The sequence below is a fragment of the Seriola dumerili genome, unplaced genomic scaffold (assembly GCF_002260705.1).
Source record: "Seriola dumerili isolate Sdu_G_001 unplaced genomic scaffold, Sdu_1.0 BDQW01001389.1, whole genome shotgun sequence".
Lineage (NCBI taxonomy): Eukaryota > Metazoa > Chordata > Actinopteri > Carangiformes > Carangidae > Seriola > Seriola dumerili.
This window is the reverse complement of record NW_019175644.1, coordinates 811,138-835,951: the sequence shown is the minus strand read 5'-3', so window position 1 is coordinate 835,951 and position 24,814 is coordinate 811,138. Positions and strand designations below refer to the sequence as shown.

General features: G+C 40.3%; 1 protein-coding gene across 2 annotated transcripts in view; it reads right to left on the bottom strand.

Annotated features, from left to right (window-relative positions):
• nup214 (nucleoporin 214) overlaps positions 1–22,986 on the bottom strand; it is a 30,953-nt gene extending 7,967 nt beyond the window's left edge. The window contains exons 1-32 of one of the 2 annotated variants that reach the window (XM_022768051.1): positions 22,817–22,986; positions 21,853–22,048; positions 21,537–21,691; positions 20,992–21,190; positions 20,830–20,900; positions 20,648–20,717; positions 20,351–20,454; positions 19,117–19,223; positions 18,906–18,972; positions 18,247–18,370; positions 15,134–15,292; positions 14,244–14,685; positions 14,004–14,146; positions 13,790–13,878; positions 12,683–12,766; positions 12,147–12,296; positions 10,753–10,911; positions 10,518–10,621; positions 10,245–10,424; positions 9,725–9,813; positions 9,550–9,633; positions 8,698–9,006; positions 8,366–8,533; positions 7,847–7,958; positions 5,718–5,781; positions 4,825–4,894; positions 4,550–4,628; positions 3,891–3,943; positions 2,239–3,792; positions 1,182–1,249; positions 912–1,089; positions 579–732 (exon numbers count right to left, since the gene is read on the bottom strand). In XM_022768051.1, coding sequence (XP_022623772.1) covers positions 579–732; positions 912–1,089; positions 1,182–1,249; positions 2,239–3,792; positions 3,891–3,943; positions 4,550–4,628; positions 4,825–4,894; positions 5,718–5,781; positions 7,847–7,958; positions 8,366–8,533; positions 8,698–9,006; positions 9,550–9,633; positions 9,725–9,813; positions 10,245–10,424; positions 10,518–10,621; positions 10,753–10,911; positions 12,147–12,296; positions 12,683–12,766; positions 13,790–13,878; positions 14,004–14,146; positions 14,244–14,685; positions 15,134–15,292; positions 18,247–18,370; positions 18,906–18,972; positions 19,117–19,223; positions 20,351–20,454; positions 20,648–20,717; positions 20,830–20,900; positions 20,992–21,190; positions 21,537–21,691; positions 21,853–22,048; positions 22,817–22,858 — 5,627 coding nt within the window. In that variant the 5' untranslated portion in view covers positions 22,859–22,986. The remainder of the gene's footprint in view (positions 1–578; positions 733–911; positions 1,090–1,181; positions 1,250–2,238; positions 3,793–3,890; positions 3,944–4,549; positions 4,629–4,824; positions 4,895–5,717; positions 5,782–7,846; positions 7,959–8,365; positions 8,534–8,697; positions 9,007–9,549; positions 9,634–9,724; positions 9,814–10,244; positions 10,425–10,517; positions 10,622–10,752; positions 10,912–12,146; positions 12,297–12,682; positions 12,767–13,789; positions 13,879–14,003; positions 14,147–14,243; positions 14,686–15,133; positions 15,293–18,246; positions 18,371–18,905; positions 18,973–19,116; positions 19,224–20,350; positions 20,455–20,647; positions 20,718–20,829; positions 20,901–20,991; positions 21,191–21,536; positions 21,692–21,852; positions 22,049–22,816) is intronic. The other variant, XM_022768052.1, reaches the window with a different exon arrangement.
• Positions 22,987–24,814: the final 1,828 nt, after the last annotated feature.

Genomic DNA, 24,814 nt, shown 5'->3' with positions numbered 1-24,814 from the left:
TTAAACAAATATATCACAACTTTGATTCACTGCACTGTGACTTAGCAGTTCTGATAGGTAACATTGCATCAGCAGTATTCTGGCAGGAAATGACAGAGCATCTGACTAACTCACTTTCTGCTCTACTGGGGTGAGGAGATAAGGACACTTGCTGTAGCGCAGATGATAAAGGAGAAAGCAATGTCAAGAGTTGGGTGCTGAATAAAATATGACTATGTATGGGTGCCCAGGGTTTCTATCACCGCCACCCCTCCATCACTGAACCAGAGCCCCTAAGCCAGACCCTGGAAAAAATGTAAAAGAAGAGGGAAAATCAAACATCACTAATACATGCCCTATCTGAATGAATGAATGAAACCCTCCCCTAATAATGTATGAACAGCACATGGAGAGTCTGGTCTGAAAATGTCCCCAGTATAAACTGATAAAATGTTAACTCCAAAGAAGAAGTAAGCACCATTTTCATCTCTCAAGAGAATGAGACAAGGACTGAAAAACAGCAGTAATAATAGAACAAAAAAAACAAACAAAAAAACAAAAACAACAACAAAAAAAAAAAAACTATGGGGAAAGTTGACCCTGGTTTTGTTGGAGTAGAGAAGGAGCCAAAGCCCTGGGATGCGACACTCCCTCCTCCAGTGCTAAAGGTCCCACTAGGTTTCTGCTCACCAAAGGACGCCTGTCCAAAACCAAAGGTCTTGGCACCACTATTCCCAAACAGACTGTTGCTACCTACAGGAGAAATAGGGAAATAAATGTAACATTCAAGGCCGGTAAAATGAGGGTTTGTTTCCAGTATTTTTGCTTAATGATTTCCATTTGGTTTCCAGTATGCTAACACTGAGGATAGAGAAAAGAAAAATAAAACATATACCAGCAAACTGCATTTTTTATAGATTGTGTTGGCCTACCTGTCTGAGCAGACTGCCCAAACCCTCCAGTAGAGGCTGCGGTGCCAAATGGGTTCTTGTTGGCAGCCTCCTCTGTCGGTTTGCCTCCGAGGCCACTGAAGAATCCTCCAGCAGCTGATGAGCCTGCTGTATTGGCTGAACTTGAACCAAACAGACTCCCACCAGTCGATGGCTGCTGCTGGGAGACAATTATTAGTCATACGATGTGTCCAGAATGGGCAACATTTTGAATTTGAAGAGAACACTATCAAACTAATCAGTGGATGATACCTGTCCAAACACGCTCCCACCGCTGGATTGTTGGCCAAACACAGGGGTGGCAGAAGAGCAACCAAAACCTGGAATAAAAAGGAAAAGAAAAACAGTCAAGATTGAGGTATTCTCTGTGAATGGCTGATGATGCTATACACATTTTCTAGTCATCACCATGCACCCTTCTTTCCCCAGTGTCATGAACATAAAGAGCTGACGCCAACACCCCCCCCCACCCCCCCCAGAGCCTGTAGACATCAGCTGTGTGTAACTGCAGAGCTGATACATTAATATCAGCTGTCCACAGACACACAGACATCCCTATGCTGAGAATTTAGAGAATCTCTGGGAAAGGGGCAACTCCCCTCATGTCACCCCTCCTGACTCAGACCCCACCACCCCAAATCTAACAGCCATTGCCACACCACCAACAGGCTGGCAGTAAACTACAGACAAAATAGGGTGTCAAGTGTCACATTTGGCTTCAATCACCACAACATGTGCAGGTCAGCCAAATGAGCTGACATTTTCACATAGCCTCCCTCACTGCCCACTGCCTTTACGGATGTAACAATATAATTCAGTGGTTGTCACACATTGTTAGCTTCACCATTGTCAGACGCGACTTAACTGTTTGTAGCTGTGTAGCTCTGATTAGCAAATATAACATCACTTTGTCTCTGGCTGACAGTTTATTTTTATGGCTGACTGGTTTGAAATTGAGAAGCCTGTGTACCCCATTATTTTGGAAGCCTGAAGGTGTCAGTTTTCTCACTTATAAATAGTCACAGAACTTAATTTTGTGAACTGAATATGCCATGTTGATATACATGTGCTATATCACGTGTAAAAGTTAGATGACCTCGTGAGAATGACTTGAGAAAAACAAATAGTTTAGATCTAGCCCAAATAACAAAAGGTGAGAGCAACAGCATGTTCATCAAGGTTAGAAAAAAAGTCAATCCAACAGAAATGTTAGGTTTCACTGTTCAGTGGAGGTAAATACAACATGGAGAACAAAAACAGTGAGCCACAAGCTCTTCACCACTGAGATTCAGTATGGACTCGCACTCACCCGAGGGCTGTCCAAAGCTGAATCCTGTAGATGATGATGTGGTGGTGTTACTACCAAACACAGACCCTTGCCCAAATCCAGAGCTCTGGCCAAATGCTGGGGCTGTGCTTTGTCCAAACAGCCCTGAGCCAGTGCTGCTGGCTGTGTTGGCGCTGCTTGTGCCAAAGGAGAAGGAACTGGCATTGCTAGCAGTAGCAGCACCAAAAAGACCTCCCCCTCCAGTAGTCGCACTACTAGAACTTGCTCCAAATGCTGACTGGCCAAAAGAAAAGCCACTGGATGTTCCAGTGTTGCCGGCGGGCTGGCCAAAGCCACTCACCTGGCCAAATACAGATTTGCCAAAACCAGTTCCAGTGGATGTACCAAACCCAGATGAGCCAAATCCTGTGATTGCTGGGGCTGCGGGGGCCGAGGGGGCTGAGGACGCTGGAGGTGCAGCAGGTTGTCCAAATACAGTGCTAGTAGCAGTAGTAGCTGCACTGTTAACAATGGCAGGGGTGGGAGTGGTGGCTGCTTGGGCAACTGTGTTGATAACTGGTGTGACTCCAAGGGCACTGCTGTCTGTTGTTGCAGGAGCAGGCTGAGTAAAAATGGAACCTGGTTTGTCAGAACTGGGAACCTGAAATGCTGCTGGTGCTTCCTGGGAGACAGTTTCTACGGCAGGGGTGGCAGCAGCTGAAGTGGGCACAGGAGCAGTGGTGGTGGTGGTGGTGGTGGTGTCTGTGGTGGCTTCCATCGTGGGAGCAGCACTGACTGCTGCTGGAGGGGTGGCTTCAGTTGGTGCGTTGATGGAGGAGAGAGGGTCTGGCGTGGCGGCCACAGGAGGTGCGGGTGTTGGTGCTGCAGGTGTTGGTTTGGATGCTGTGATTTCTGTGATGGATGCATCCCCTGCAGACTCAGCTACTACAGGGGGACTTGCACTCTCTACAGCAGGTACAGAAGCAGTTTCTTTTTCAGGGGGTGGTGTGGTTTCTGAAGGTTTTGGGGGAGCTTTAGGTTCCTCTGAGGAGTCTGGCGATGCTGCAAGAAGACTACTGAAAGATGTAGGTAAAGCTGAGGCAGCTGAGCCAGTCTGGGGAACAGTGAAGGCCGGCTTGGAATTCGATTCAGGAGGCTTGAACAAACTGCCTGACGTTGCCCCCTTGGACAAGTCTGCCCCTGTTGAATCTTCCGCAGACTTTTGGAGACCTGCACCAAAGCTAAATTGTGCTGCTCCCTTGCCCATCCCAAGTCCAGTTTCCCCAAAGGAAAATGAGGCAGGAGTAGGTTTGGTGGAGGAATCTTTAGCTTCTTCTCCTTGACCCACACGTAGTCCGGAGAAACTGCCCAGAGTCTCTCCGCCAATTGTCTTAGGGGGCTGTGGCTCTATCCTGAGGGCAGTTGCGGCAGCCGTGGGTTTGGCTGCATCTCCTGGTGGGTTTGGAGGCAGGGTGGGGGACCCAGTGCCTAGAGCAGGGGAGGTGGACTTTGGTATGATGGAGAATGCCTCCTCTCCAGTTTGGCCAAACGCCATCTTTCCATTTCCACTAAAGGAAAATTTATTCACATCCTTCACTGAGGAGACAAAGAAAAAACAAAACAGAAAACAATAAGGGCATGTATGTTTTACATGTACAATTATCTGATATTAAGCTGCTCTCTTATTTTTTTACCTTGAGACATTCCAGCTCCCTGAGTAACTGAAGCAAAACTGAAGCCTGTGGACCTGCAAAAGAAACCATTTATGTCACAATGAAACAACAGTGAGAGAATCTATGGCCTCTTTAATGGGGCATATTTCAGACTGAAACAGAATATCTGGGATCTGGGAAATCGCTGCAGTCTCTGGGGAATCACAGCGATACAGAGCTGCATATAACTATTCACCTCCACCGACACCTTGCTCACCCAAGTGCTTAGATCAGGAGGCAGGGGCAAAGGGAGGAATGAATTAATTAGACCTTGAGCCACACTCTTAATATTTGACCAATGATATTGCTCCAGTGGCTACACTGACCGGTCAAGTGAACGATCAAGTGCAGTTTAATATAATGGAATGGAGTTAGCTGGTTGCCCCACATCACATTTGAGTGGAAAAGTCTATGGTTTATGGATAAGGACAGAACATATTTCAAGCTTGTACAGTAAAATAGAATAGAGGGATTTTGATATATGAATACTCAAAAATGTGAAAAATGGTATTAGAATTATTTTTTGTAATTTCATTGTGTCATTATGATAAATAAAATCATGAACATTCAGTATAATTTACAAAGGAATGTCAAGTGATCTGAATATTTCAGAACGCTTTAATTTTCATAATCTGACTCACCCTGAAGCGAAGGAGAAACCTTTGCTTTGCTCCACTGAGCTAGCAGGAACCACGGAAACATCAGTTTTGGACGGTTGACCTGAAGGACACAAAGTTGATGAAGTCAGTCAAAATCTGTCACGGAAGATGCCGCATCACCTTAATTCATTCCAAAGCAAAATAAAATGTCACAGTTTTGTAGACCAATGGTCAAGGATCATAAGCAATTTTCTGGACTGTAATTGTGTTTATGCGTGACCCATTATTCAGTACACAAATATCAAAACAGTGCTTACCAAACACAAAGTTTGATTGTGGGGTTGTTGTACTTTCAGTGGGCATCTTCTGAATACCCTGGGTAGGATTCTGCAGAGACAGTTTTAAAGAGGCACTGACTATTGCATCTTAATTCTGCAAGGCTGTAATACTTGATAACAATATTATAACGGTTATGAAATTTCAAAAATGGTTATGCAACTTTCTCCACACTACTACAGATTGCAGTAGAGATGTAGTAGAGATGTAGACAGACTACAGCACAGCTCCAATAGCTGTAATCTTGAGACAGAAGTAGTGAAAAAAAAGCACACGTGGCTGGAGATCAGTATGTTTGGGTCATTCCAATTAATTTGAACTTGGGCCCATACAAGTACGAAGATTTGTGCGAGGAGTTCCCCTGTCACCCAACTGCAATTTCTAACATCAGCATGGGAGGGCACTGGGATTTTTCTCACCCGTGCAGTTAAAGCTCTGTCTACACATGCAAAACTCTCAGCAGTCTGTGAATTTTTGCAAGTTGAAAGTTGAGGGGAGAGAGATCTCATAACACTGGATTTTCCTGATTTTGAGTATTTAAATAATAGAATGTAAAATGGATAAAAATACAGTGAATACATTTATCTGCGTCTGCATCATGCCACTGTAGGAAGTTTATTTTAACCAATTAATCTTTTTCTAAGAAAAAAAAATACTTTTTTAAGTATATGTGGCTCTTATGGACAAAAAAAAAAATCTTCATATTGTTTAATCAATTCTGTAAAAATATTTGGTGTGTGTGCCATTCACTGTGTGTTTAAGAACAGTTTGTGAATAATGTGTTACCTAGGTGAGAGGAATACAGCGAGACATTTCACGTTTGAGAAAAGATGTATGTCAGCTGTCAGCGGAGTGATGGGCAGATAATACTCACTCGTTTAGCCTGGTTAGAAGAAACTGTTGCAAAGACTTGAGCTGCTGGATCAGATACCGATGAGCTGGGAAAGAGAGAAGACGAAGGAGAAAAGAAAGTGTTCAGATGTACCGTACAATTAAACATAATGAGCTATTCATGTTTAATAAAATTAGGTATCCAAATCCTGTACATGGACAACCCAAAACCTGGTCCCCGCTACCAAGGTGTGTAGTATGTGTAGGGATGTAAAATTGAAATTATACTGTATGTGTGAGCACACACATTTACAACACATGTCAGATTTTGTTGTAGAAAAATATACATATTGGCTCTCTATATTGGGCTGGAATTCATTTGAAGGTATGTCTGAACCGTTACTGTTTGAGGGGAAGCATGCTAGTGCAGAATCAGGGAAAAGCCCAGTTTCATAATCATCTTACTCTCACAATGCCTCACTTTGCTTACTTATTATTGTGAGCAGGCTTATTTGGGAAAAGCCCCAAGGTGGGACGGCCTGCCAAAACATCAAGCACAAAAGTGTAGCACAAGCCTAGTGAGGCAAAAAGAGTAAGGTGCAGGAGGCAGCAAAGGGCCAAAACATGAGTGTGTGAATCATGTAGTGAATAAAGAGCCAAATGAAAGACATGAAGAAAGGGAAGTGAAGAGGATAATAATATGAAAATAGACCATAATGGTCATGGCGAATACAGTGCACTCTCACTGTTTTGTTTTGGCTCCATTCTCCAGCATACTGTTTTTTTATATTTAACCAGTGTTTCATTTAATATCTGTTGTGCTGGTGCTGGAGTAGAGCCAAACCAATAAAATACACATTACATTCTTAATGTTGTATGTGACATACAACTATATTACATACATGAGCTTTAGGGAGGTTAAGAAAGTGAAGGAAATTAGGACAGAATTTTTAACTCTGAATATTGAAAACATAAGAGTAAAATTTAAAAAACTGTGAGTAATATGAGCATATGGAACACATGTAATGATTCAAGAAACAAGGTGGGTGCAGATACATGAAGTCGTCGAAGACTGCTGGCCTCTGCCAGTCGTGTGCAGTAGCTAAGAATAGGTGGAGTCATTGACCTGATAAATCTATGCCGAGGAGACACACTCAAAACAAACACTGGACCCCTTGAGGTCTCATAGTGACAGACTGTCTACTCTCTGTATCTGAAATAGATCCAAGTGGACACAGGCATGATTTAACGCCATAAATATTATATAACATGCTTAATATTGAACAGGATATAGATAGGACAGGTTAGATGGGCAAGACAGATACATGACATAGTTCTTTATTAATCTTAATAGCAAATTGCATAAAATGGGAAATGTAAAATCCTAAGTAATTTCATGTCAAGCAGTCTTTATTGTTACCTATACCAAAAAGACTCCAATCCAATTCGAAGTAGGATGGATGAAAACTAGCTGGGACGTACAATCTCTCTTATCTTATTGATGTATACATCTTTACTATGAAGCTTTGAAGTATAAACACATTATCTCTCTGCTCTCCTAAAACTAAGCACCACCGCATTTGGTTGACAATGATTCAGGGGCAAACAGCTAAAATGTGTCATCACTGAGTGCCTAAAAAATACAAACATTGTAGGACTGTTTAGTTATTATTTCAACAGTAGTGCCTGCCTATAGGTTTGTCAAATTCAGTCTTTCTAGAGCCTAATAATATTGTAGATTCTCTGAACTGCTCATAAATCACAACAGGTTTAGTGAAATCACTGTCACTATATGAAAGGAGGTGCATCCAGTCCACAAAATACACAGCACTCCTAACATTAACTGGTGAAACTTGAAAAACAGTTGTCATATATTTTGGTAACCAATTTTCCCAATTCTGCACTATGGAAACGGGATGCTTCATTTTATCAGAAAGCAGACAAAGCAAACAACTTATTCAACAGAAAATTTCAAGAGAAAAGGATGAAGCCTGGTGTAGTGTTGGATGCATACTCTGTCTGCCAAATGACACATTTTCTGAACCAAATTAGTAACAGTAATCCTGTTTCAATGTTAAACTGGCAGATTTAAGTAAATCCATAGTAGAGACTGTCCGTTAATCAAGGAAATTCCACAGCATGATTCAAAAAATCAGTATCATCAAGTTTTACCTTAGGATATTGGAAACTGGCACAGGAGGCCCCTTGTCCTTGAGCTCCTGAACATTGACCACCTGAGGAACAGTCTTCAAAGTGGACTCTGTCAAGGAAGTACTGACGACAGCTGGGACAACCAAAAATGCATATGTGAGCAAATCAGAGAGAGATGTGCATACAATGTTTATATTAAAAATAGAACAGAACAGACAGATGTAACTGAATGACCTGAATGTTTCCATGGTGATGTAAGCCTAGTTTGAATAATACTAAAACTAACAGTTTAGTAAGGGAGTGTAAGATGTGATGGGGCTATGAGCTGAGACATAAAGCTGTCAGTTTCAAATGATTTGTTCTGCAAGTCTGTGTCTCCCCCTAGTGAATGACAATGGGCATAACAACACAATATTAAACAAACAGCTTCTTATACACAAAGTGTTGCCTGTAACCGTTCATCACCATTTAAAAGTAAACAACAAAACAATTATTTTCAATTGCAGTCAAAGGATGGGGACTGTTGCATGTTTCTCCTACCTGTCTTCTGAGTGGCCATCTGCCTGCGTAGAGCAGCAGTGGCTGCAGCCTGCTGGGCAGGGATGGTGACAGGTATGGTTCTCTCAGTTGGTGGGGCTCCATGTTTTACTGTCTTAGTGGCAAGAGCAGTGCTATCAGCCCCGCTGAGGTTGATCTTATTAGTTGGAACTGAAACATAAATAGAGTGGGCAATATTTATTAAATGAATCATGTCTATTGGTGTTCAATAGTTGCTCTCTGTGTTACATGTGACATTTAAAAGCAGTCATCTCTTGGCTTTGAATGCTAAACCGTGATGAACGCTATGGCAATAGTTTGTATGAATTACTTACTAGGGCTGGCAATAGGACTGAGTCCGAAGCCCATACCCTGGACTGAGTGAATTTTGGTTAAAGGGGTGGACTGGATGGCTCCGAAGCCAGGCTGGATAGAGGGGGTTCTCACGACTGTGGGGTGGCGGGGGTTGGACAATGCTGGGGGTATGACAGTCATTGGAAGTGGCTCTGGTTGTAGTTCTTCCTCCTCCAGCTCCAAGTGAGCCGGGTGGGGGTCCAGGGACTGGGACAGGGAGGAGGTGGAGCTCACATCATCCAAGTCCTCATAGTATTTAGGTGAAAGGAAGGCTGAGCGAGACAGGTTGGCTGGAAGAGAACAGATGAAGAACGTCTAAATAACCAACATCTGTGGTACAGCTGCAGTATGTTTATATTTTTGTTTGGTGTCATCAATATCAGAATTTCAACATGAATCACTGAGATCACGGAGTTCCACAAATTTTTATAAGCTGAATTTTGAGATGTTTATCTCTTTACTTTCTTAATCCTCTTCGTCCCTGGTGGGACACAAGGTTGAGATGTTTATGCAGTCATGATAAAATTACTTTGAGCTTCAAGCAGGCTGTCAGATTTCTGAGTCTTGATGAAACAACTGATTACATCTCTTTACTTAAATACAGTCTACTCTTGCTCAACAAACCCAATTTATGTGAATATGTTCCCAGCCTTTACTTGTTTAAGCAGATCTTTCTTAGCTCGTATTTAAGACAAAGCTAAAAATATATTTGTAAACTTTCATACAACTATGTCTAGTCTGTAAATCAAATTTGCACAAGGAAAATCAAATAAGATTCCCACCTTATATTAGTGTTACCCTTAGTTAAATTAGTTTGAGTAAGAAATGTGTACCTGGTGCAGTTGAGCGGACAGGAGGCATCTGCCCCTTTGAGAGGAAGTTACGTAGCTGGGATTGTTTCACCGGTGATATCTTGACTGATGGAGAAAAACATCTGTAGTTAGTATTTGTTAAAACTAAGAAATGTGCTATGCTTTTCTTATATCATAAACATAGACAGATTAGTACCTGGAGATTTGGATTTGGTCTTGGGAGGGGTAGTGTCCAGTCTGGCTTTCAGGAGTGCATCCCTTAAACTCTCAAGCTCGCTTTCCAAACTGTCAAAAAAAACACAGAAACAAAATGTTTTAAATTGCAATCATCATCTTTTATAAGACCTTTTTGCAATGTACTAATAGTTATAATTAGAAATGAATATTAACATCATGTAAAGGCTGCCTCACTGAAGGAAATGAGTGCAATCTTTGTTATTCATCAACTCTGATGATTACATTGTTAGCTATTATACTGTCCTATTATGAAAAACAACCTGCTATGTTGAATTTACTCTGTTTTAATTATTCAAAAACTGCTCTAGATTCAAATTGTAGCCCATTTAAGTCACAATTAACTTGAGGTATGAAGACTGTGATTCCCAAAGCCACTCTGCAGGTTCTCCCTTGTCACAATGAACAAAGTTTAATACTTATTTATCCCTAAGGTTTTCACATTCCTCCTCTCCTACTCCTTGTTCTTTGCCCCTCCCTACCCAGAAGTTGTTGCTGTAGCAGTATTGCGGTTTATAGTTGGCGTGGTAGTCTTGTTGTAGAGCCGCAGTGAAGTGAGCTCCTTAACCAACTGGTCCAATCTGTTCTTTTGTTGGTTGATGATGTACAGGTTATTGGCCAGTGTAGTGTATAGACCCTCACGACCTGGCACGACCATATGTCTGCGAAGAGGAGAATTTTTTCCATCACAAATGATATTCAACCCAAAATCTTTTCAGTAGCAAATACTCAACTAGCTGCTGCTTTGTGCTTACTTCTGTTTTTTCTTCTTCTCCAGGTGTTTCTCCCATTCCACATCCAACACATCATTGACATCTTCCACAGCAAACATAACATACTGGTACAGTCTGCGAATCTCCTGGATAAAGAAAAACATAAAATAAAATAGACAAAATGCTGTGAGTATTTAGGGGATACGTTTAAAGGCTTTCTGACACGAAGTGTCCACTCATCAACATTATTTGAATCATCTGTCTTTCTGTGTCTCACCTTGAGCTGTTCCTCACTGCGCGGGTCCAGAGGTTTCTTGTACAGCAGCTGTCTGTAATGTCTGTCTTTGCTCAGCTCGCTCTGGGCTATGGCTTCTTCTGCCCCAGCAAAGCCTTCCAATAAGGTGGTCTTGAGAGTCCCAATGTCACCATGGAGAGACTGAGAATCAGAAAGAGAAGAAGAAAAAAAAAAGGATGGAAGAAGACAGCTATGTCATTGTAAGCTCAATTCAATAAAGAGACTGAAGTACTTAATCAACAAAACAACTAAACATGTATGACTGTGCAGTTTTGGGCAAAGCTCACATTATAATTCTGCCAATACAATCAAGTCTAGATACAAACAATAGATTAAAAAGTCTAAAAAGATTAGTCAGCCTTTTTTATATGAATAAATTTACCAAAAAGACTGAAAAGGCTTGACTGTGTATGGTATATACCTTTGACAAGTCACAACACCACTGCACTTTTCAACGTCAAAAGTTAAAGGGGAGAAGAGCAGAAGGAGGCTATAAAAATCGGCAGCAGTGGTGGGCACATGTCCACAAGTGTGTGACGCCAGACCGATGTTTAAGCATGTCAGTGGAGAAGTAGCTTCAATCGACCGTAGAATCATTATAGATATGGTTATTCATGTTCACCTTGTTTTGTGTCTGTCAGTTTACCAAGAGTTTTTGACACCTGAAGCACTCAGGAGGCCCAGATAACTGTAGTAATGAATGTCGAAGAATGAAATGCCTCAACACAGAAAATGACTCACTATTTTATTTACTTACTATTTTTTATTAAACATAAATAGAAATAGATAACATAAAATTAATGAGCCAGTCTTTCATACTCAACTGAACATTGAATTCAAATATAATTTGACTAACAAGATAACTGTACAGGACAATGTTGAACCAGTTTATTCTAAGTTGGCCCCCCATATGATCAGGACATTAATAAAATTATTTTGATTAGTTTGTGCAGGCAAAATAAAAAATTTGTGCTTGCACTGTTTTTGAGAAATTAAATATTATACTTTAGAACGTAGGCCTGAGCAACCCATTAGACTCCAAAGTGGTGACTCATTCATTTGTGCAGGCAAAACAAACAGTTTTGCTCCATTAATTCTCAAGTTACAAGCATTACACATCAGATAAATAAAGTGTGATAACTTGAGAAATAATGAAGCACAGATGTTTGTTTTGCTTCTACAAACAAGCACAAATGATGTACAGATGAATAAGACCACTCTGGAGTCATGTTGGCATTAATGTGGTGCTGACACAATTGGCCTAGAGTTAAAATTTTAATATTTAATTTCTCAAATATGGTTTGAGCAATGGTTTTGCGCTCTGCCGCCACTGTACAATATCTGAACAGGTTTTTGTTTTTCAACTATGGTCTTACCTCTGTAGTTTCTTTGATCTCCAAGGTGAATATATGGAGGTCCTCTGACTCTTTCCTCAACTCCTTCATCTCCTCATTGGTGCCGACCTTGAAGTCAGCTCGTGTGCTTCTTGCCTTAAGGTCATCCATCTCCTTCTGGAAGTGTGCAATCTGATGACGAGTCAAAGACATGCTAAGTTACGAAAAAATTGGACTTATTTCGACACTCTTAATATTGACCAGCACTGAGGTGTACCAGTTATTCGTTAATCCCTCACTTTCATGCAAAGTCCTTTCTAAGTTCTTAGTAACTGCTGCAGTAGCTAGTTTCAAACTAGTGATTAACTAAAGGCACCATTACAGCAAAGAAATGCCTTCACTAATTACAGTTAACTCTGAAAAATCGTGTATCTTGATTAAAATACAGAAAAAAAAAAAGTACAGCCTGCCTACATGAAAAAGAATTTACAGATTTAACATTGTGCCACGAGGCTCTCATTTTTTTTTTAAACCAATTAAAAGTGGTACTCCTGTGTTGATTGGCTGACGTGTCTCACCTCTTCCAATATACCAGCCATAATGTGATCTGACTCTTTCTTTTGCTGTAGCTGCTTCTCCAGGGCCTTCACACTAACAGCTGCCTGCATCAAGAAGAATATCATCAAAATCTACTTTGCAAAGTAAGTGAGAAAAAAAAAAAAAAAAATTATACACACCTTAAAAGCTTTGTCATCTACTTAGTTAATATACCGTTTTCTCATGCTACCAGCAGTTGGTGTCAACTGAATATTCTGTTGCTAAGTAGCAACCACTACCAGCACAATTCCATAGCAGTTACAGTTCAACTGACCTTACAACCACCTCTTTATCATAGCTGATTTGTGTTTGTTGATTGTTACTTTACTTTTTCTGTGATCAGTTTACTGTGTATAATGTTAGCTATTAGCTGTCTGAGGCTAATGTCTTGCTAATACGGTGTATTAGATATTGTTTGTTATTCTCATGTGGACTCTGCATATACATTTTACAAAAACAAGACTGTGTTGAACTTCCAATGTGCGCTGAAAATTATTCCTTTAATGCTGATATTCTGTTTCTCCCTGTAATATCACATGGTAGGAGGAAACAAATGTAGCTAATTTAATGCTAATTTAAATTCATTTTTCTTGTAATTCAAATAATTCATGTTTAATACAACAATAATTTTGGTCTCAGCTCTTGTTTATGGTGTCTCATCTCTCTCTAATTTGCAATCACTATCATTGTAGTCACAGTTTCACAACTATTCCCTTCAAAAACATTTAAGGCCAAATGTTCAGCCTTTACTGGACCTTCGTTTAGTTCGGTTATGCATAACTGTGCGCCTACACACAAAATGAGAGCACACAAAATATTTATCTAGTTATCTTCGTTATTTTCCAAATAAAATATTTTACAGTCGAACCAAGGCTAAATCAAATGGGTTGCCATCATAAAAACAGAGTTGAGAAATACAACTTGCTGAACATTTTATAGTTCTTAAATATCAGATGGAGGTTCCCTGCCTTCAGTGTGTCTCTATAATGGACTTGTTTATCTTTTGGAATATTTTTCAGCTAAATATCAACAAAACCATTATAACAACAACAACAACAACAACAACAACAACAATAAACAAACAGTACCTGTGGAGTTTGGACACCGCCCTGGGCAGCAGGAGTAGGTTTCTGGACAACTGTGGGTGGCGTGCTGGTTTGAACTGGACGCACTGGAGCTGAGGCACAACCAACAATATTAGAAATCACAATCCTAGTCATGGAGATTTCAGAGTTAAAGAAGTCTTTGATAGAAAAAATAAAATTAGAGTGACAAACTTGTGTAAAGTTTGGACTTTCTTACCTAATACAGCTGGTGGCTTAGTGGTTGAGAGTGGAGGGGCGGTTAAAGTACTGGAATTGGAGACAACGGTTTTAGACAATGGAGAATTGAAGGAGAAAGACTGTGGGGCTGGGGCTGGTGCTGGGGTCTCCACTGCTGAAAACCTTTGGAAAGAGCAGACATATTTGTATATATTTGAATGTATGTATAAAAACCTGAAGTGTGTCAGTCAGAGTAGCCTAATATATGATAGTTCAGTACCTCTCATTTAGATTCAATTTCACCGTAGGTGGGGAAGCAGTCGCAAGGCTCTGTGGTGTTGGAGCTGGAGCTGGGGCTGCCACTGCTGACGGTTTGATGGAAGGGGTACTGAAAGAAAAGGCTGAAAGTGCTGAAGGAGTGTCAGAGGGAGGTTTGGAGGCAAAGGAGAAGACTGAAGATCCTGAACCAAAAGGTGTGGATCCCCCAAGGGAGAAAGCTGGAGTGGCTGAGGTGGAGCAGGTGGATGGGACCGAGAAAGTGAAGCTTGATGATGACGATGAGACAGGAACTGTTGGGACAATGCTGAATGGAGCAGCGGAAGAAGAAGCAGCAGGAGCTGGAGGAGTGGACGCAGCTGCTGAAGTAAGACCGAGGTTAGGGAATGCTGCTGGGGCAGATTGGATTGAGGCAGCAACTCTGGGTGGTTGGGTGGCCAAAGAACCTGTGAACAGAAAATAAATTAGATGTCATATCTAATTGTAGGAGTGACTGAATTAGGCTTATAGAAAAGAATAAGTCCACATTTTTCTTGGTTGGTTAGATGCTAACAACCACATTTCTGTCAAACTTCAAAAGAATTTGCACAAATGTTACTGAACCTCTTTCTGAATGAGTTTGACTGGGTAAAAACACTGGTTTTCTAGCTTCATAAAAAAAAAAAGTTCACTGTCTAGTCCAATTTTAGAAATACTGTTTCTACCTCTTTTGTGCTACCTGCAAGTTGTCAAAAACAACTGTGAGTATGTAAGATGATATGTCTGTCAAGTCAACAGCCTATGATGGCACCACAGCAGGACAAGGAAAATCTGGCAAACACTATTAGATAATATTCACTTGAGGAAATATATCAGTGTATTTTAGGCTAAAACTCAATTCACTGGCGTTCTTACCTGGCTTGGGCAGTCTCTCTCCCTCCAAGGGAAGGGGGTTGGGGGGTGAGACCAGTTGCTTAACCCCAGGATTGAGGTTGAGTAGAGCGAATGGGCAGAGTAATCCCTCCGTGGACAGCATTAGCATAGTGGGTGCTGGGGGTAAGGTCTTCTCATCAGCTTTAAAAAGGGTGGAAAGACAAAATATAAGGAAAAAGAAAGGGAAAGAGAAATTATCTATATGACGTACAGAAACAGAACAAACACATAACTGTCACCCACAAACATACACAGTCCATCATCCTCCGTTGCGTAACTCCCTCCTTTCCTCCCTCTTGGATACATTTTGTAACCTTCCACAGATCAGCAAATCAGAGAGAATATCTCTACAGCTCTAGGGCAGGAAACTTTGTAGACAGTTTATTAATTGAGAGCTATATCCATGTGCAATCTTCATTGGACAGTAATAGACCTCTGTGAGAAATTATGTAGCGTTCTGCACAGCTTTGTGCTTCCAACTCACACCACCGCACAAGAGAAGCGATTAACAGCAAGTGCTGCCTGCTCACTGTGCTTTCTCTGTTCATAATGACAAAATGTGGTTTGTCACTTTAATCATTAAAGTGTTGACGGCATTTGAGCTCAAAGCCGCTATGTTGGTGCTGTATTTATCATATTTACCTTGGCTCATTCCGCCTTCCAGTGGTTAAAATAAGCAACCAGTGTTCAGCTGAAAAAGGCATACTGTAGTCATGTACAAAGACAGCATTCCTAAGATGCCTCAATTGGTGAAAAAAAACAGTCCACCACATTACTCTTCTTGCCAAACCCAGAAACTCTTTCCTGCTCTTCACACCCACTTTCCTGCACTTTCCAAATTCACGCAGTATGCTGTGGGCTGCAGACGAAAATGGCAAATCCAGTTTAAACCAACATTTAAATGATGAAACTGAGTATTCACACCCAAAATTAAAGATGCTGCTTAGTCAGAGCTGATACTAGTCACTTCAGATAAGTCAGAAATGTATTCTGAACACTTTGTCCTCTTTGTTCTCTTTACAGCTGCGTCTCATATCTAAAACTATTTTTCAAGTGCAACTTTCACTGCCATTAGGGGATAACAGCAGTGGCTGTTCTTTCTCACTGCATCTCAGTGTTTCATTAATTACCACCAACTTTTATGCTACATTTTGCATCTTCTGTATATTAATTTCATCATGATAGCATATTAGTATACTCTCTGCATAAATTCAAACCTCTATTTACTACAGATATATAGACCCACACACAAAAATACGATTACATATTCAATATACATTTAGAAACATATATTCAAGCAAATATTATCTTTCCAGAAATACAGTGATCCTAAGTTCTAAACAAAATAAACACACAAAACAGAGAACGCAAAACACAAAAATACAGCATCTAATGTTTTGTTTCATCTCAGTTATGAAACCATAGTTTGGAAGATAGTGAGAAGCAAAGAGATAGAGGGTGAAATAGAGAGTGAACAGAAGGGAGAGGCACACGGTACACCTCATCAGCATTCTGCAACAGGATTGTCTGGGCTTTGTTGTTTGTTGTGGTCCTCCAGCTTGTCTGAGCCATTTTAATGAGTGCATTTTTTTCTCCACAGATAACGCTCTCGTTACTTTTCCTTTGCTTTCCCTATCTAATGTCTCGCTTCGGATAAAGGTTTTGATCAGTCTACAATCATGTCAGAAATGTTGCTCAAATTGCAGGGGTTTTTTTTTCTTGATGGGGAGGGAGTTCTTAGAATGAGCGGGAGAGATGTGACTAGACAGCAATAGCAGCTCTACGTGAATGTCTGACAGACTGGGCCAGTTAGGATAAAACAGTGTACTGAGACGGTAGCTTATCACTATTCTTTACACATGCTGCAATAGAACACTGCAGTGGATGGTGTACGCACAAAGAAACCTGAAATTGAAAGTTAACTTAAATACAACATCCCCTGGTTCCCCTTCCATTACAGAAAATCTTTAATAAGCCATAAGAAAAACTGAGCACCACAGAAACCATTATTTTGTAGAGATCTGACGAGACAAACTAAGAAGGCTGCGGTGCTTTGAACTTTTTTTTTTTTTTTTTTTTTTTTTTTTAAAAATCAGTAAAAAAAAAAGGGGGGTCCAAAAGTCTGAGACCACTTTCCCATTTGGGACCCCACTGTACGTCTTACCAGTTTCAGAATAAAATATTCTAGGCATGTATGCTCATTAAAACAAGCTCATTGGTGTGGATAGTATTCGCTGGTGGCAGACTGTGTACAAACTTGCCTAAACTGGCTTAATTTTCACCACATATCATCCATACTGTCACTGAAAAATTTTCTGAAAAACCCAGAGCATTTAGCAAACCTTAGCTCAGAAACGCAACACTATTTAGGATTAATGGCACTATGAAAATAATAGTAATATCCAAAAACACATAGATAGCAATTGCAAGGAGGATATAATGAAATATCTTCTAAATCTCTCAGTTGGATTATGGCTGCCAACAGGGTAGGCAATATGTCAAAAATCTTAGGAATACCTACGCTGTGACAATATATGTGATTTTATATAAGATAGTGATTATTTATATTGGGATGTGGTATGTTTTCCAGAAATTCAATTCATAAACTGTTCACAGACAAATAATCAGATGGTGGTGCCTGTCTTTTAACTTAAAATGTGTCAAATCAAAGCACTTCCCTGAACAAATCCTGTGAATCCAACACATAAGGCAGTCTTGCTCTCTGATTTAGCAGAAATATATAGCATCGGGGTTAGCATTAAGCCAACTTCTCCATATTTAAAATGGGCTCTGGCAGAGCTTCCATCAGCATAGGCATTCTCCCACAAGATTGACAAAAATGACAAAACTGTGACCTTTGCTAAAATGCTTTAAAAATTCTGAAAAGATCCCCCAAAAATCCGTAATAACAAAGTAAAGTGACATTTTTTTGAAAAGTGATAAAAGACACAACTGAGCTCTAAAATTGGTGTTAATTTGCAAAATGACAATCATCTTCGTGTGAAGGGATATAAATGATTAACATTCAACAACAAACAGTAGGGTACAAGTAACAGGTAGAAAGAAGAAATGCACAGAAAGCCAAATCCACTTACAGATGTGGATCTCCTGCTGGCTGGTGAAGTCGATGGCTAAGCCAAGGGGCAGAGTGTCTTCATTTGTCTCGGTCACTGGGAGCTCAGCCCTACTCGCATCTTCCAGGATCCAAAGCTCCCAGATCTAAAAGGACAATAATTTGTGGTCACATCATCAAGTCAGCATCACACAAACTGTAAATTAAATCAAATCAAAAATAATGAGGATAAAATCAGAACTTCAGAAATTCAGTTGTACTTTTGGCTAAATCAAATCTACTTCAAGAAAAGAAGCTCCAAGTTGATTAAACACAATAGACAAGATAACATTCTGTGCTCTGCAGTTCAGAACTAATACAACACTTAAAAAACTTGAGCATATCCAGAAGCTGCCCTAACTGTGATCACATGGGTTAGTTAAGTATTTGGCATTAGGTTTGTTGACTGTAGAGGGGGGTGCTCTGCTGGCCTAAATGATTTAAAAGGAAAAGTATTAAGTGTTTCTTTGATACTTCGGAAATCTAAAACACTTAGTTGTTTTCCTTTCAAAACAATAGTTTAGTTTTAAATTGAAGTTCATCATAGTGCGAAACACCTTTCATTTCTGTCTATATTTAAAACTGTGTGTCTTTAAATTTAAAATATCTATAACTTCTTCATCTTTTCCCTTAATTACGTACCTTGTCGTCTTGTCTAGCTATGACGCTGACCTCAATGGAAGCTGCTGAGGCCGCAAACACAAGGTCCCTGGATGTAACAATGAAGTAAAGCAAAATGTTACACCAACTTAACTTCACATTGAAATAAAAAAAAAGACCAAAGCTGGCAGGAATAAACAGCATATTTAAAGTCAATGCAACCTAAATGCCTATTAACTGTGATCCTTCTTACCAGTCCTCTACGTGGCTAAGGAAGTAGTGGTGTAGTCGCTCAGTGCAGCTGCCGTACACTGTGTCACTGAAGTTCAGATGCTTTGTCTCCATCTTCTCATCCTTTTTCTGTAAAAATATCATAAAATGAACTGAAAATCAACTGAATGTATGTAAAATGTAAACTGAACTGTATGGTGGAAGCATATTCTAGCTGCTTGACAATTTTATCATCAGTAGCAGAAAAAGAATGCCCTTACAAATACTGAGAAATATATACATTAACATGCTGCCCATTGACATCAAAATTTTATAATCTGTGACAAAGTTAATATAAACAAACACTAATATGATAACCTGTTGCTTACAGTAAGTATCTCTCTGAAACTAAGAGCAACAGCCGTATATGGCATAGCAGGTGCTTACACAAATAACATTACATAAGATAAGCATGTAGATGACAACTGGTTTAGGAGTAGGGATGGATACCGAGCCCGGGTATTTAACGGGCCCTGGGGTTACATTATTCAAGACCGCCGTATCAATAAGCTCCAACCTTAACGGTAAGGCTGGATAAACGTTATCTTGCACATTTATTTCACCAACTCCATCAAATATCCGTCTATGTATGATATATTTTCACTATTCTCACAGAAGACGACAGATCTGTGTCTCTCTCGCTCTCTCTGCCTGCCTGCTGTTTGTGTGAGCGGAGGGCAGGGGGGGGGCGGGGCTGTAGTTCCAGTGAGACACACACACACACACACACACACACACACACACACACGACAGTGCAGCGCGCACACTAACTCAAGCTCGTAGCCTTCCTTTAGATAGATAACGATGGCAAAGAGAACCAAACAGTCCCTAAGTGTGGCTCTACTTTACTAGAGTTGACGCAAACACAGCCTGTTGACACAAGTGTGACAAATGTTGTGTTTGTTCAAGTTTTTTTTTCTTCCTCAAAAAGTATCGATAAGAGTACCATTAAAGTACCGGATCTGTAAACAGTATCAGTAAGAGCAGCAGTACCATTAAAATCTTAACGATAACCATCCCTATTTAGGAGGCTCTATGTAATCACAGAGCCACTTCACAAACATTTGATAGCACGGCGATACAGAGGCATAATTTGACCTTCAAATTCAAAAGAAATATTTGGAAACATCCATCTACTGAGGCAAAGAGTAAGACAGCACAGAAAACTGAAGAAGTGCAACCTGACGAAAACCCAAATGTGATTAGAGCATACTCACTGGGAGGGATATCAACACTAGCTCAGGAGGGGTCTCAAGGGACCCATCTGCAGCAGCATATACCACTGCAAACACATAGGTTTTCAGCCACAGCACATCCAGAGCTGTGAGAGACAATGGAGAAAAAAAGCCAGATTTAAGCACAGCAACGGCAGTAAAATGCAAGTAAATTAGAATATGTAATATACCGGTGACAGATAAACTCTGTCCTTATATGCCATTAATAATCCAGATCAGCATATAGGCATACATCACAGATGTCCTTTAATTTTACATATGTGGGAGTGTCCATCTTACCTTTGACAGGTTCATCAGGGGAGGAAGTGTAAAAGTGTGGACATGGAATAACTTTCTTCTCTTCGAGTGCCTTTTGAACAGAGGAGAAAAACTGTTATTCATCTTGTCAGTTACTGGGTGTTGCAGCTCTCAGTGAGCAATAAGCATTTCATTTTTGATTACAGTGAATCAGATTCACTCACTGGTGTGTACTGACTGACTGTAGCATTCATTTTTCCTGCAGCAACTTGTTTTCCTTTTGGACTCCAGCAAACTGTGTCAAACAAAGTACATGAGCCACATGTGAGCCACAGTGGAAATATGGAGTACAGGTAAACTCAACAATTACACTCAATCTCACTCACTGCATGTGATGCCACTTGAAGCAGGTAGCTCAGCCTGCACCTTGACACTGTCTGTAACATCCAAAACCAACATACTGCCATCAGTCAGACAGGCAGCCAGAGTGGAAGCCTGAGCGGGGTTCCACTTCAGGTCCTGCACTAAAGTGCCAGAGGGTACAGCTGGCTGCAGTGATGCAAAAGGTAACTTCTGTGGTCTCGCCTGGGAAAACAAGAAAAAAGAATCAACAGGTCGAATAAGTAGAAAACATAATTCTGTCAGACATTTTTCTGTTTTGAATTAGTCTACTGTGTAGAGCCCTGTGTGAACATTTTTATGATAACAGATCAGCAATTTCCCAGTTCATTTCAGTCAGTCAGTCATCTGCACCGGACTAGTGATCCATAAATCTAGAGACCAAAGCAACACTTTCATGCAGAGTGCAGCAAAACTGGCAAATCTATTTTTAAGTGTATTGTTCATTATACAATCCCCTGGCAGAACCTGAAATAAGCATAATGTGTGCCTAACACAATGGTATATTAGGTAAACTGATAAAGCTTGTTACCTTGTTCACGAAGGTGCGGACATCATAGAATGTGAGGGACAAACCTGCCCCCTCAGACATGCCACATACTGACAAAGTAAGTTCATCACAACTGAGAGCCAAGTTGTGCACAGTCAGCTCCACAGTCACCTCCGCCAATGGTGGTATCCCATTGACTAGAACGTAAAGAAAAATTGGAGTGAATTGTTGGTAAGAGAGCTGAGAAGAAATTAAATGAATTTTCTAAGTAACAGTGAAAGAAATGACAATGCAATGCAAAATGAACAGACAAGTATTCAAATTTAAACCAATTTAAACTGTATGGTCACTTTCATACCTATTTCGTTGGAGTTGCCATCTGCTTTATCAGCAGCCAGTATATCTCGAGTTAGGTAAACTTTGAATCTTCTGTCAAGCCCAACAAAAGTTAAACCAAATTTGTTTGAGATGGTAAGCAGACTAGATCTTTCTTTTGGCAACTCCTCAGTGGGCTCAAAAACTCTTGCTTTCTTCATCTGACGAAATTGAAAATCCTACAACACAAAGACAAGCAATGTTACTTCACAGTGATCAGTTATGGGTGATAAACAAATGTGGGTCCAGCTCAATAAATGCAACATAAACTGAACAGGAGGCAAAACAATACAATACTGTAAACATGCCCGACAAGCATGGCTCATACGCTGCCAGACAATATGAGCCAATTTTCTTTACCTTCGTGAAACATAAAGGCTTTTATACAAATATTTGATTACTGTCAACTTGACTTGGTTAGTTCGTTGACAGCACAGGTACGTAGTCTCAAATCGAAAGTTAAAATCTTGGGTAACAACGAAGTGCGTTGTGTCGCATTAGCTAAAGTAATGGTGCTAACCATACAGTATAACCACATTTACTGATCTTCACAAGCATCTGATCACTTTATTTCACACACAGGTGGTTGTTAATTCACCTGAAATCAAGTTCACATTCAACTGTCAAGGAGCACATTAACCTAAATGCTAATAAGTACCGTGCTAGCATACAAACTGAGAGGGTATAAGTAGCCTAAATGTAAACGCTTTTCCTTGTGAGACGTTTAAACTGTTACTGAACTCTTAACTTTTAATCATGTCTAATCTGCAAATGTGGCTCTGCAAACACTTCTGGGTTCAGGTTAACTAAACAGAAAACCTTAACCCCACTAGCTAGCTCACCAGCTAACGCTAAGCTAACCTGAACCACAGAACATGAACAGGGCTAGCAAACATTAGCTCAGACATGCTAACCTGTCAACATGAATCGTGGGTAACAGAGCCTACCTTCATTTCCCTCTCAGGAGGGGAGTCTGTGTCGTCACTCATTCTGAGAGACAGAATCTGTTGCTTTTCCAAGCGACCTGTTGTATTTGCTTGTTTCTTTCCTTCTGTGTATCTGAGACAAATTTCTAGTGAGCCACATTAGACTGTGAGCTCAACTGAACACACGCTGCGGCGCGATTTTGGTGAAGAAAACGACGTCACAGCTACGTAGGATGACAAATAGATACCAGAGCACAGAGACCACAACACTGAGCTCGTACACACCAGATCTCCCTCACAAAATGGGGGCTATATATGGCAATATTTTTCTTCAGTAACCTAGAACTACAATCAAAAACAAAAACAAAAATATACTTTGCTGCAAGGCAGAAAAAAATACACGAAGTTGTGAAAAAACGCCATTTACAAATTCTCAAAAGAACCAAATCTATTACTCCACTTCTCCATCCTGCTGGGATTAATGTCAGTCTATTTATAACCCTCTTTCTCCCCAAGAAAAAAAAAAGTCAGAAAAATTATTTATAAAATTTAGTCCCACTATATTTCATGTGAATCTGAATGTAGGCCTACTAGTGTGTGATATTTGTAATCATAGTTTATGAAGTAATGTAATGTATTTCTACAATACAGTACTGCAAAAAACCTCTCTGCCTAGGTTCCTTGGGGTTAAATAGTTGCAAGTGGGATCTTTTACAGACATTTGGGGGGGTCAACACTGAACAAATCCCTGAAGTAGCCAATCTGCTTTTAATGAGATTCAACAGAGACAAAAGAAAGAGGAGGACAGTATATGGTGAAGTAAGGACTTTTATTAGAAAGCAGATTTTTCTGTATTGCATTTAAAGAAATCAGGTACTCTTGGACTACACAACTGAAACTGGTGGTGGCAAATACCATAATGGGAATGAAAGGTAGATTCTTATGCAACATCAAAAGTGGCAACTTGCATTTTTGTTGTATATATTATTGATGCTTGAGTCAGAAGGCGCATAAACATATTAACATTTGTCATTTTTAAACATAAAGCAGTATTAACACTGAAATTGTCCCATCCCAGTTTGCCTGGTCCAAGCCCTGTTGATAGTGAAGAACATCACTATGATCAAAGTGTAGGGTTGAATGATAAGATCCTCTTTTGTTGTATGAACTGTTGCCCATCAAGAGGTTACCAATAAGCCCAGACTTAGGACCAAGTTCGGCCCATGCTTACCAGAGCATTACAGATATGGTCCATGTCAACATGGAACAGCTCTGTTCACGAAGCACCAAGGTATCAGTCAAATATCAGTCAGTCCTTGTCGCGGACACACACACTTATAACTAAGAAGGCTGGGGTTAACATCATAATGTCCCTCGACTCTGGAGAGCAAGCTAGCAGAGACCAAAGCAAGCTGGAGAAAGACAAAGCAAAGAGCAAGAGCACAGCAAGTCATGTCAGATCTCCCATAGTGTACTTTGAGTCTCATTCCTGTTCTGATTGTCAGCGCTCTGAACACATGGCTTTAAAAGTTTCCCCTTCATTCACCTTACCCTCGGCCACTCTTCCCGTTTTTCTCTTTTCTCTCATTTTTCTAAGTAGTTCTAAAGTGCTGGCATTATGTTCAAGGACATAAACATACACACACTGTATAAACTTTTAGTGCATTTTCTCTGAGTCTGCTGTAGGTTCAAATGCATACTCAACTGGGTAGTTAAGTCTATGTATCCCACTCTTTAACACTACTTTGCTGTCATTATTAAAAGAGATTAAACTTTACGCAAACATTCAATAAAAGGCCAGGGTGTGTGATAAAAATACAACCCTATTCATTGCAAGACTCCATAGTCTTTGTTTGCAAACAGTGACAACAGTTATTCAGCATAAAATACATGGTGCATAAAGATCAGAGGTTTCATCGTGTTAGAGTGAGTGTCATGCATTTTATGATACAAGTCTCTTTGCATATAAACGTATTATTTCCAGGACAATTCAATGGAACAAAAACTGCTGTGCCCATT